At 43.5% G+C, this 12,105-nt stretch overlaps 2 protein-coding genes across 4 annotated transcripts in view; both read right to left on the bottom strand.

Annotated features, from left to right (window-relative positions):
* The window catches only part of hace1 (HECT domain and ankyrin repeat containing E3 ubiquitin protein ligase 1), a 28,534-nt gene extending 26,112 nt beyond the window's left edge, over nucleotides 1–2,422 (bottom strand). For all 3 annotated transcript variants that reach the window (XR_004633352.1, XM_034698382.1, XM_034698383.1), the window contains exons 1-4: nucleotides 2,117–2,422; nucleotides 1,460–1,514; nucleotides 1,207–1,296; nucleotides 482–586 (exon numbers count right to left, since the gene is read on the bottom strand). Coding sequence is in view for 2 of the 3 variants with exons in the window: in XM_034698382.1 (XP_034554273.1) it covers nucleotides 482–586; nucleotides 1,207–1,296; nucleotides 1,460–1,514; nucleotides 2,117–2,207 (341 nt within the window). In the remaining variant the exon portion in view is untranslated. The remainder of the gene's footprint in view (nucleotides 1–481; nucleotides 587–1,206; nucleotides 1,297–1,459; nucleotides 1,515–2,116) is intronic.
* Nucleotides 2,423–4,535: 2,113 nt separating this feature from the next.
* On the bottom strand, nucleotides 4,536–11,765 carry bves (blood vessel epicardial substance). The gene is made up of 8 exons (XM_034698798.1): nucleotides 11,520–11,765; nucleotides 9,234–9,472; nucleotides 7,952–8,076; nucleotides 7,363–7,550; nucleotides 7,107–7,215; nucleotides 6,620–6,787; nucleotides 6,369–6,510; nucleotides 4,536–5,863 (listed from the first exon to the last, which is right to left on the bottom strand). The coding sequence occupies exons 2-8, from the start codon at nucleotides 9,454–9,456 to the stop codon at nucleotides 5,733–5,735; spliced, it is 1,086 nt and encodes a 361-aa protein (XP_034554689.1). The 5' UTR covers nucleotides 9,457–9,472; nucleotides 11,520–11,765; the 3' UTR covers nucleotides 4,536–5,732.
* Nucleotides 11,766–12,105: the final 340 nt, after the last annotated feature.

The following is a 12,105-nucleotide window of genomic DNA, read 5'->3' as shown; positions in this document are numbered from 1 at the left end:
CCTCAACTCCACCTCTTTGCCTGTCACTAGGTCAACCGAAATTTAGGTTTAACTTCCTAAAGAAAGAAAGAAAGAAAGAAAGAAAGAAAAATTATCCTTTTTATCAGCTTGGACAGCTGAAGAGGGACGGAGCAGAGAGTGGGGGAAGACTTGCAGCAAAGGATGGTGGCTGGGAGTTGAACCAGCAACCGCTGCATCAAGGATGTTTGTGAGCATGTTCCGTGAACATTACAGCCAGTGTCAAGACTGCTTGTTTTAGAAATCTAAAGAGCAACTTAAAAATGTTAAACCTATTTCTAAACCTGTGTCTACATATATGTTAGTAGGTGAATGTGTGTTTCGTGTGCAGTGAAAGCTTTTGATGTACTCTGAGATCCTGGGGTGTTGAAACATGCACTCACTGGTGTTAAGAGACTGTGAACATGAATTGAACTCATCACCATCATGTGACCAGAGGTCAGAGGTGGCGTGAGGCTCGTACCCGTTCCTGGCAGCGAGGTGCAGTGGGGTGCAGCCTGAGATGTCCTGGTAGTTCGGGTTAGCTCCTCTCTTCAGCAGCAGGACGAGACACTCCACCGATCCACAGCTGAGGAGACACAGAGAACAGCTGACTGCAGGTGAACAGACATTCCTTACATTAACATAGAGTTGGTTTATTTCTCTGTCAGACGTCACGGGGTCACAGGGTCACAAGGAGAAGTCTGTAAGTTTAACAACAGCCTGAAATAAGATGAACTTTAAATTGAATTAAACTGTAATGTTGTTTTAACGATGCCTGTGTGAGTTTCAGCTCTGTGTGGGTGTGATAAATTCTTCCAACAAAGTAAAACACTGAATTATCCCCACTTCTTTAACTCCTCAGCCAGAGGAGGAAAGCATGTTCACCTCACACCTTTCTTCTTGCTCAGGTGATCCACAGAACAACACCAAGAAATGACGTCTGATGACTTCAACTGCAAACACACCATCCTCCTTACTCCAGATTATCAACACCTGATTCATTATGTTTTCATTTTAGCTGCTGAGACAAAGTCCAAAATATAAATCCTGTCTCTCACAACCTGAACGAGACGATCCTCCAGCAGCTGAGACTCACTGGATGATGTTCAGAGAAACAACCCCACAGTGATCAGAAACCTGAGCTCGGCCCCTGGTGGAGCGCTTTCTCTGAGGGTCAGGAGGGTTCAGCTGAGGAGCGTTTCTTACTTGGCAGCGATGTGCAGCAGACTTCTCTTCACCCGACCAAAGGCGTAGTTCACATCAAACTTTGAGTTGAGCAGGAGCTCGGACACAGACCTTCAACAGAGGTAGGGCGAGACAAATCAACAGACTGAAACATGATGAGTCAGTTACTGCTGCATCAAACAGGTACACAGGAAACTGTTCATGTATCTACTTCATCAATGAAACTGAAGTACAGCAGCGTTAATACTCTCCTACAGTGCAGGTTGATGCTCACCTGTGCTGGTCAGCCATTACCATCGGCATCAGTGTGTACACAGCAGTCTCATTATCTGAAGAGGAACAAACAGAGGACTTTAGAAACAAACTGAACATGCACAGGTCATGTCTGTCTGTGTGTTCACTTTTAAAGCTCAGTAGAATAAAACAAACTAATTTAAGCAGATATAAAGTCAGTGTCATGAGATAATGCTCCCTATTTAGATTTAGATTTGTTTGACATGTGTCCTTAAATTGTGATGAATCTTTTATTTTTGTTGCATTAATTCTTAATATAATAATATAAACCTTTATTAAAAGAGAGTTCCCCAACCTGAGCTCCTGATCTGGTCACATTGAGTCATGTTGGAGTCTTATTGTTGATGTTTGTCTCCATCACAGAGGCGGAAATGAGCCTTCATGAGTCAGACTGGACCCAAACACTGAGCCTGTGTGTTGCATGCTCCTCACAGCTGATCATTTAGTGTTATATGAATCCATGATACACTGTCCCCTCAGGCTGTACATTTATATCAGTGTGTGTGTTTGTGTGTGTGTGTACAGAGGCCGGAGAAGCTGCTCGGACACCTTATTCACCTGTATTATCATCGTTAAACCCTGCAACCGCACCCCCCCCCCCTTTAGGCTAACACCTCCCCGTCCCGGAGCTCCTCACCTTCCGGGAGTTCCACGGTCCTGGCCCGGCGCAGGGAGCGGGTCAGCCGGTTCAGCTGTACGTTTAGTTGCTCCATCGCCCGTTCCATCATAGGTGAGCGATCCACCGGGAAGAATCGTGGGGAAGGGGCCTCTCTCGGCGCGTTTAGGAGCTCTTGATGGCGGTGTGTAGCTCCTGAGGCCCGTCCATGGGCGCTGTCTGTCGGCCTGAGGAGGAACCGTGCCTCAGATTTTACAGTCCGCTCATATTTTCCTGCTCTGCTCTCACACTTCAAACAGTATCGCCCAGTCTCTGGCACTTCCTGTTGTGATGACAATCGCGCGCAATGCACTGTGGGTAATGTAGTTCTAAAGGTAACCGGGGTGTAGTGACCGGTAGTGACTGAAACAGAGCTGTAAAATGTGAAGTCTCATTTAAATAAAACAGTATACACACAATCACATGTTTTATCATCATAAAAGAATAAGTTAAGTTATTTAAATTACATATTTATATTATCTACATCAGTATTACCCGTCTCAGTAGTTCAAGACAGGGGTTCCGAAAGTGGGGGACCCCCTGGGGATCACCAGAAGTCTTCCAGATTTTTTTTTTAAAACATTGTCAGTAATCTAAAATTGCATATTTTTCCCATTGTAAATATATGGTGAACTAGGGTTGCCAACTTTCTCACTACTAAATAGGGGACAGGTGCACGGTGTGAGCATGATGTGTGAATTCAGCATATATAATCATATTCTGATTCAACTGGAACTGCAGAAAGTGTGTATATTCCCTTTAATCCTTACTGTATCATTATGTAACCTCATAGGAATAAACCTCAAAGAAACCACAATTTGGCTCTTTACATCAAAAAACAGGCAAAAGAAAAATGAAATGCAAAAGAGGAGTATGACTCACCTAATGTACTTTTTTCATCCTTGACTGACTCAAGCAGTCTTTTGTCCTTTTGCACAGCCAGAGAGAAGTCAGAAAAATGAAAAGTCACAGTTTAAAGATATTTGAAGTTCATTTTTGATCAGCTCTGTGCTGCATCTGTTTCTTGAGTCTGACCATTTATTGCCCTTTAGAGAGAAAATCCTCTGTCGTTGGATGACAGGCAGTGTGATTGGCACATGATCCGCCACTGCCGTTTTATCTGATCTGGGATCTGTAGAGTGCAGTCTGCTGTATTTACAAGAGTTAATAGTCAGTATACGGGACAATCGAGGTCCCGTATGAAACAAACCAATTTAGCCCAATATATGGGATGTCCCGGCTAATACGGGACAGTTGGCAACCCTATCGACAACAGCATCAGTAGCAGCAGCTTAATTCATAACAGCACAGGAAACACAGCCACATGTTATTGCAGCTAGGCTAATTTTCTGCAGACTAGCTAAATGAAGTATGAAGCAACATTCAATTACATCAAGGGACAGTGGGGGTCGTGAGTCTTTGGCACCTAAATTTTGGGGGCCGTGGGCTGAAAAGTTTGGGAACCCATGGTTTAAGACATAAAAAAATAACTAAAGGAATAATCAGTCATCCTGCTCATGGTCTTGTTTGCTTTTGTAGGTCATCAGGATAAATTCAAGTCTGTTTCATAACCAGCTGAAAACTCCTCACAGGAGCTTTAATTTAATTTGAGGTATTATACTCTTAATAAAATGTCATATTTAAAGAGGAATGTTTTAAAAATACACTATGTCTAACATTTCTGGTAAACTACCAATAAAACTGATGAAGAGATACTTCATAAACAGCTTATTACATTTTCTAAATTCAACTTTATTTGAAAAAAAAAAAGTGCATGGACACAACAGATACACTTTACTAAAAGAAAATAGAAAAACAAACAAAACTCTTGTTGTTTTTTCTTGTTGATTTGATGTGAGATCAGGATATCATCGGAAAAACTTTGCTGTTGAGAAATAAATCCCTGTTGTAATGAAGTTTAAATAATCCGAATTCAATCCGGCCAGGTAATGGAAAAATAAATAAACCTGTACACCTAATTCAGCTTTAAAAATATTGAACAAGAAAAATAAAAACTGAATCACAAAAATAAGAAGTAAGAGGGTTTTTTCCCTTTTTCATGATGTTTTTATGGTTCCTAAGAATCACTTTGAATTGACTTGTTGCTGAATTGTGCTCATAAATAAACTTGCTTTGTCGATTTTTTCATACAGAGAATATTTTATCCTCATCGGTCGTCCCTTATAACCTGACAAGTTCTTTAATATCAGATCCCTGCTTTAGTACTTCTACAGAGTGTCTCTATATTTAAATATTAATATAAGTCTACTTTCTGACAGTAAAAACTCAAGCATGTTGTGCACACTATGGCCACAGGGGGGCGCAGTACTACTACAAATCCACCATCACACTTTGACCCTGACTTTGAAACTCAGCCAAAGGAGCAAAACACGGAGAAGGATAAGTGTTGATGTTTTTATAATGTAATGTAACACAGCTGTGAATCACAATAAAAACTTAGAAATTAAACATGAATCAAACTGTGAGACGTTTCTCTCTACATGTTGAATGAAAACACGTGCACATTATTCCTCCAGCAGAAACTCCAACTAACAAAGCCTCTCTGTGAAAGTTGTTACAGCTGTGATCTTTGAAACAGAAAAATGTATTTATACAATGAAAATGAAATCAAACCGATTCTTTAAACACACTGAGAGAACTGCACATTGTAACAAAACTGATGGTTGTTAAGTGTCGACTATGTATTTAACATCCTCGTCTGTGAGATGCTGAAGAAAGTCAAAGGGGAGGGGTCTCAGCTGTAATTGGGTGAAAGGCGGGGTCACACCTGAACAGGTCACCAGCTAATCTCAAGGCTGACACAGAGACAAAGGATAAAGTGTAAACCTTTGTCAGAGTTTCAGGTATCAGAGAGACTTTCTGTTGCAGGTGAGTCAGGGTAAGGGACTGCAAGTGCTAAAGAGGAAAGGTGTGTTTTAGATAACGTTGCAACATCATGAGTTGGTTGAATGCAAACTTTCACACGATCCATGGATCTGATAACCCCACATAAGATGTCTTTATCTGGGTAAAATGCTTAAAAGTTATTCCACAACATATTTTGCCGTTGTCAGCAGGAAACACAGAGACATCTCTAGTGGGCCTCCTATCACACAGAGACATATCTGCCTTTTTATTTAAAGCATGTCTTTGGACTGTGAGAAGAAACCAGAGTACTCAGGATGAACCCATGTATGCATGGGGAGTACATGCAAACACCACATGGAGAGAACCCTGTCCGAATGCAGACCAGCAACCTTCCTGCTGTGAGGTAACAGTGCTAACTATCACACCACCGTGAAGCAGTTCATCCTCAATCAGTCAATTAAAAAAAAAACATTATCTCCACACAGGTCCAGACTGTACTCTTTGTTACATTATTTACAAACACCATCTGACTTCCGGAGGATTGACGTGTCCGACACGAAAAGAGACAAAAACATCTTTGAACATGTGCAACCATCTCAAAGAGTGTGTGAAGAAACACTAAACTATATCACTTAAAAACAGTTCTAGAGAAACACAAACATACATTTGAACTTTGTTAAACTGGCTTTGGTTCTTACTTATCAGCCAACACAAAGGCAGATAATGCCCCCTACACCTCTTCACTGGAGCTGCTGCCCAGGTGAGCAGACTTAGCTGGAGTAGAAACCTCAAAAACATCGTCCTCCAGACCTTCAGCGATGGGCTTCATCTTTGCAGAGGTCCTGTTTCCTGGGGATTTTTCTAAAAACACAAGTAAATATGAATCCATGATGTGCTCCAAACATGAATGTGTTGTTATTTCAAACAGCCTCAGAAGGGCTCACATGTCACCAAACAATTCACACTGAGGGGGGTTATAATAAGAGCATGTTCATAAAGCATCCTGAGCATGCAGGGTGAGAGGTGAGCAGATAATGAGGAGCAGGAAGAGCTTCCATTAGCACTAACAGCCTCTGCATTCAAACTGCTCTAATGCATCCTGAAGAGCTGCTCTCCTCTGCAGCTGCTTTTAGTCCTCAACACAACAAACACTTATATTTGTATATTTATTATCACAGAGTTTCTCTTTCGTTGTTTGTGATGCTTTCTCTCTTTTTCTGTTAACACTGAGTGATATCACCGAGCTGAAACAGAAACAGGAGCTCGCCTTTGCTCTACTTTTAATCAAACTCTTATGGAATCAGGGTTGTACATTGTGCCGCTTATGAACCAGCGACCAACAAAGCTCTGCAGGCTGATGACTTACGGAGCGATGAGCCCGCTGATCCTCCTCGTAGGATCTGGTTCAGGACGTCGTCGGTGTCGCTGGTGCTCGCCATGCTGTTCCTCATCTGCATCATGGAGAGCTGAGAGCACAGGCTGGGCTGCCGGTCCATCTTCTTCACCGCCTGGGATACAGCCATCATCATCATCATCATCATCATCATCATCATCAGCTTCTCTGATAATCAATCAATACCTCAGGTGTTTATTTCACATTCAGACACCTGAACGCACCTTGTCACTGAGGGTTGGATCGTTCAGAGAGTAAAGCTTGTTGGTGATGTCTTTCCCGATCAGGTACCTGAACACCTCGTTCAGAAAGGTGTCCGACTCCAGGAAGTAGGTGAGCCGCTCTCGTGACCAACACAGGAACTTACAGTACTCCTCGGCCATGATGGTCACCTGAGACGCACCAACAATCAACATCGCATTCATGAGAAGGAGATTTATAGAGCACAGATGGCTTTGTTAGTTTATTTCTTTATATAATCAATCTTCAATCAAAGAGGACCTTTGCTTTTTTTTAACCTCTGCTACATGTTTCAGGTTTTGGGGACAAAAAGCAAACACATGAGTGGAGCAGAGAAAGCTTCATGCACACAGTGATCAGCCTCTCACTCCGCTCTCTGCACGCCCACGCAGAGTGAATGAAAACACACAAATGAGCTGCAAATCAGAGGTTTGCAACGTTAAGGGAACAAAAGAGAGAAAGCAGGGGCACCTGAAACTTCTCTCCTCTGTGCATCTCAGTGGACCTGAACTCTGGAGAGTCGATGAAGGAGTTGGTGTAGATGTTATGGAGGAAATGACCTCTGTAAGAAACCTTCATCCTGTCACACACAAACACAGAGGTTTAAGTTCAGAGGAATGAGAGTGTTATCTCTTAGGTTACCTGCTGACTACACTTTGATATCCCGTTGATTCAACATCATATTTCATATAAAAGCTGCACCCAGCTTCTGACTAACATCACGTACTTTCCTTTGAGGAGGATGCTGAGCCGTTCATCCACAGACGTCTTGTCCTCGGCGGCGTAGGCCTGTCCTTTCTTCAGCGTCTGGATGGTGCAGAACTGTCCCGTGAGCCGCTGAAACAGAGCCTCCTTCACATGGAGGGGCTCGAACATACGCCTGTAGACGGACCGCAGCTCCCTGTCGATCTTTATCTGAGACAGAGAGACACAGATGTGACGTCAGATTCAGGACAGCTGCTTCATGTGAAAGAGGACACATCAGACTGGTACAGGAGTGCTGACAGAAAGGAGCAGCCCTCCTGTCTCATTAAGAAATACTCTGCTGTGACTGTTGGATCGGCCACGGCTCCTCTCTGACACTGAATCCCTCCTGACATCCTGTGGGTTTGATCTGCATCTCATTACCGTGAAGAAGAACCAAACCAGGAGGACGTGCTCTCTGTGAGAGGCAGCCATGAATCACTCAACACTGAGGCTTCAGAGACGCGGTCTGCTCTCAGTTGGGTCTGTATTTACATCAGGAGGAACACTGAGCGGACTGTGGGCGGAGGAATCGTTGAGGTGTGATCGAGTGATGGAGAAGAGGGACTCACCGGTCTGCGTTTATAGAGGAGGAAGAACAGGTGCATGAAGTTCACCACCAGAAACACCACGTTCCACACCATCACGTCCAGGTTACATCTGTACAGCGTCGCCCAGGCGATGAAGAGACCGCAGCCTGTCAGGGTCAAAGATCACAAGATATATTGATCCTTTATCATGGAGGATCTATTGTTATTAGTTAGTTAGCTCTTCCTCTTGCAGGAGGAGAACAGGCTGCAGCATCTGAGAAGAGTCCCTGATGGATCAAAGTGAGTCCACTAACAGGTCTTGTTCTAAAAGTCACAAAATAACACAAACACACCTCCTGTCCTGACGTCAGCTGTGACCAATCAGCTTCATCAACCAGCAGTGTTCTTATTAGCGTACATGCAGGTCGAATTAACATCAAACTGAATGAGAGTAACGTTTTTGTCACAGTGTCAAGAAGCAGAGGTGAAATCATGAACAGAAACCCCTTTAAGCGGATTGATCTGATATGTGAGACGTGTGATCAGGTCATCTGTGGCTTCACCTTTGCTATTCAGAGTTAATAACTGTTGTCAAGAGATTTTGACCAATCAGAGCCAAGTATCTAACGCAGCTGGTTAACAATTATAAAAAACACACAATCTTGAATTGCCCCTAGGGGACAATAAAGTTATACTCTACTCTACTCTACTCTACTCACCTCACGTTGTCTTTCATTTGACTGACTCTCTTTCTTTTTCATGCAACAGCTGAAAGCATGACTGTATATCTGTTTTTATCACAAGATTTTGAGCTTTCAATGTATTTTATTTCATTAATCAGAGTCTGAGTCATCCAAACTTTTACCATCAAACTCAGCGTGTTGTTTTTAAAGATGAACGTATCTCTCTCTTTCTCCCTCTCTCCCTCTCTCTGTTTGTGTTTCTTCAGAGACCCTCAGGGACCAGATCGCTCCAGAACATAAATAAATGAACTGTCAAAATATGAACCACGTTACCCATAATTCCTGCTCCTTCCTGTCCCCACTCTGCGTCCGAGCAGAAGATAAACATGTGGAGGTTCTGTTTCCACTCTGAGTCTGAGCCTCTCACAGACTCTGATCTGGTTCAGAGATCTCTGAGCCTCTCACAGACTCTGATCTGGTTCAGAGATCTGTCTCTGTAGCAGATCTAAATCTCCGCACTCTTTGGGGATAAAACACAGACATCTGTCTCAGTAGGAGTAGAGATGTGTTGTGTCGTTTGTGCCCACAGCTCCTGTATTATCTCCACAGGCATGCCTTCATGGAGGGGGGGTGGTACAGACCTGTCATGAGGAGCAGGCGCAGCAGGATCATGTGCAGGCTCATGGTGGTGGGGATGATCAGGCCCAGCAGCAGGGACAGGTTCCCCAGATGGAAGAGGAGGTGGTGGGCCTGCTCCCACTCCTGGCAGGAGGTGACGTTTGGCTCCATGACGCCGGGATAGGAGGAGGGGAGGGGGGGCAGCGTGGAGAAGAGGAAGGGTAACAGCTCCGGGGTAGAGGACATCCTGCAGCTGGGTCACCTTGAAGAGGAGGGCGAGGTTAGAGAACACATGAGAAGAGGAAGAAGAAGAGGTCCAAGTCTGAAGGGAACACCAGGATCAGTTTTATTTTGTTTCTATGATTCTGAACTCGCCACTCTCCTTGTGGACCACATAGATCTTTATTTGAGATTGTTTTTATTTTAATGTATTTTTACATTTATTTAGCCTCTTAGCTAACAACCGCAGAGTTACACACTCATCAAACACTCCTCACAGATCCTCAAACATCCTCAAAGATCCTCACAGATCCTCACAGATCCTCAAAGATCCTCCCAGATCCTCAAATATCCTCACAGATCATCACAGGTCCTCAAAGATCCTCACAGATACTCACAGATCCTCAAATATCCTCACAGATCCTCACATGTCCTCAAAGATCCTCACAGACACTCACAGATCCTTAAAGATCCTCACAGATCCTCAAAGATCTTCACAGATACTCACAGATCCTCAAATATCCTCACAGATACTCACAGAGCCTCAAAGATCCTAAAAGATCCTCAGAGATCCTCATAGATCTTCAAAGATCCTCACAGATACTCACAGATCCTCAAAGATCCTAATAGATCCTCACAGATACTCACAGATCCTCAAAGATCCTCACAGATCCTCACAGCTGCTTTGATATAATATTTAAGTTTTATAGTGCAGATTGTATAAAAACATGGATGGCACAAAAGCCACCCTGAGTGAAACCGAAACATTTACAGCTCCCACTGCTGACTGGCCGCAGTAAACAGTAGGTGATAAGCCCCGCCTCCTCCATGTTAACAGATGGGATGCGAGTCAAAGTGTACCATCCAAACACAAGGCAAATAAATGTTTGTCAAACATGTTTCTGTCATTATAGTTAGTTCTTACCATGCTTATTTATGTCTCAGTGTTCACGTTGCTGTCTTCTACTTTAGTCAGTTATTTATGATGAAAAAAGAGGGGGTGTGACGTCATGATTGACAGCTGTGTTAACCAATGAGGCTCCTGCAGCGCTGTGTGCTCCGGATTATCAGAGTAGAAGTGGAACGGCTATCAGCTGCAGCAGATCGGCTCAGTTCTACCACGTCATTGGGATTATTTTAACAAACCGGACACAGACATTAGCGTTAGTGCTAATGTATGCTGAGGCATTTGTCAGATCTTTAATTTGCCGTCAGGAAGCTTCTTTGTGTTAGCACTATTTTCTGACGTGACATATTTTCGTTTCTCCCAAGCAGCAACCTCCAGTCTTGGTGATGAAGCCCATGCCGAAGATCTAAAAACCGCAGTTCCTCGAGTGTCCACTTGAGGCTGGCTGCAGAAGCACCAGAAACCACATACACACCCATTCAAAGAAGACGATCTTTAAAATAAACATGTTTACAGCCTGGTTCAAAAAACATTTCAGGTCTTAATAGCTCATTTCTGTATCAGCACACACTGTACGGGGGGAATTTATTAAAACTCGTAAGTTTTTAAGATATTAAGATTACAAGTTTTGCATAATTAGGGGCGTGGCAGGTTTATATCCGGAACGATGATTACATCTTAAATCTTCTGTTGTTACCTCTGCACTGTTTGCTCATTTTATTATTTTTTGCTGTTTTGATTTTACTTAAGTTGAAGTCATCTCTTCATTCATGTTCTGTCTGGAGGTGAGTGTGTGTCTGACAGGAGCTGCACATGTTAATATAAATGTTTAGAAAGCTCAGTATCAGTGAGAGCAGTTTATGTGAAATGTCAGTGAACATCCTGTCTAATGTCCCATCAGGCCTGCAGCACAGACCCTGAATAAACACCAGTCTGCTCTCCTCTGATGTTTGAACATTCACATCATCATATTCAGAGTTAGCTTTAATATCATGTTTGTGCTGCAGTGTTGTCCTGGAACAGTCTGAGCTGTGTGGGTCTCAGGCTGATGTTGTGCAGCTCTGGGAGGACTCTCATGTAAAAATAGAAGAGGGGACACATGCAGCCCCCACACAGCAGGATCCTCTCACAGCTACAACTTTCTGACTGCTCGTTAAAGTACGGGAGGAGAAGGTGTACTCACCGATCAGCAGTAGAGGAAGAAGAAGAAGAAGGAATGAAGCTCTGAAGAAGGAGGAATGGTTCCAGTAAGAGACTGGAGACTGCAGAGGAGGTAGTGGACTGGACCCTCAGATGGGGGGCTGCTCTATGTGCGTCGCACATTCCTCACAGCTGACAGGGACAGACTAAAATGGGCAGGACGGAGTGAGCAGAGCAGCTGCAGTGACGCGGAGCTCCGGCAGGGGGAGACAGAGCTCACAGTAACAGCGAGCAGTGGGAGTCCTCAAAGGAAACATTAATGATTTATTCAATCAGATAATGCGGAAAGGAGAGTCCAGAGCTCTGTTAATGAGTCATTAATAAAGCAGATTACAAAAGTAAAGACTCCTTCTAAAGAAACTTTGAAATCTTGTGCAGTCCTGCTCTCCCTGCTCTCTGTGACTCTGACCATATTTTACTAAATGAAAATCATGCTGATGAAGAAGAAGAAACTATAGACTGGGACTCATTAGTGTTTACAGGGGGAGCAGACCTGTAACAGGTGAACATAGTCTTCATTATCTCACATCATTTACAATCAGAGGGAACAACAAAAGATCTGATCCTTG

This window comes from Notolabrus celidotus, chromosome 12 (genome assembly GCF_009762535.1).
Source record: "Notolabrus celidotus isolate fNotCel1 chromosome 12, fNotCel1.pri, whole genome shotgun sequence".
Taxonomy (NCBI): Eukaryota; Metazoa; Chordata; class Actinopteri; order Labriformes; family Labridae; genus Notolabrus; species Notolabrus celidotus.
Note: the sequence above shows the minus strand (reverse complement) of the source record. Positions and strands in the feature narration are given on the sequence as shown.

What these genes read in the sequence shown, in the direction of transcription:
- bves (XM_034698798.1), bottom strand. Translation starts at nt 9,456, where the DNA reads ATGTCCTCTACCCCGGAGCTGTTACCCTTCCTCTTCTCCACGCTGCCC. An exon ending in TCCTCTATAAACGCAGACCG is followed by an intron (nt 7,551 to 7,951) that starts GTGAGTCCCTCT and finishes TCTCTGTCTCAG; the next exon opens with ATAAAGATCGACAGGGAGCT. An exon ending in ATCAGCGGGCTCATCGCTCC is followed by an intron (nt 5,864 to 6,368) that starts GTAAGTCATCAG and finishes TTGTGTTTTTAG; the next exon opens with AAAAATCCCCAGGAAACAGG.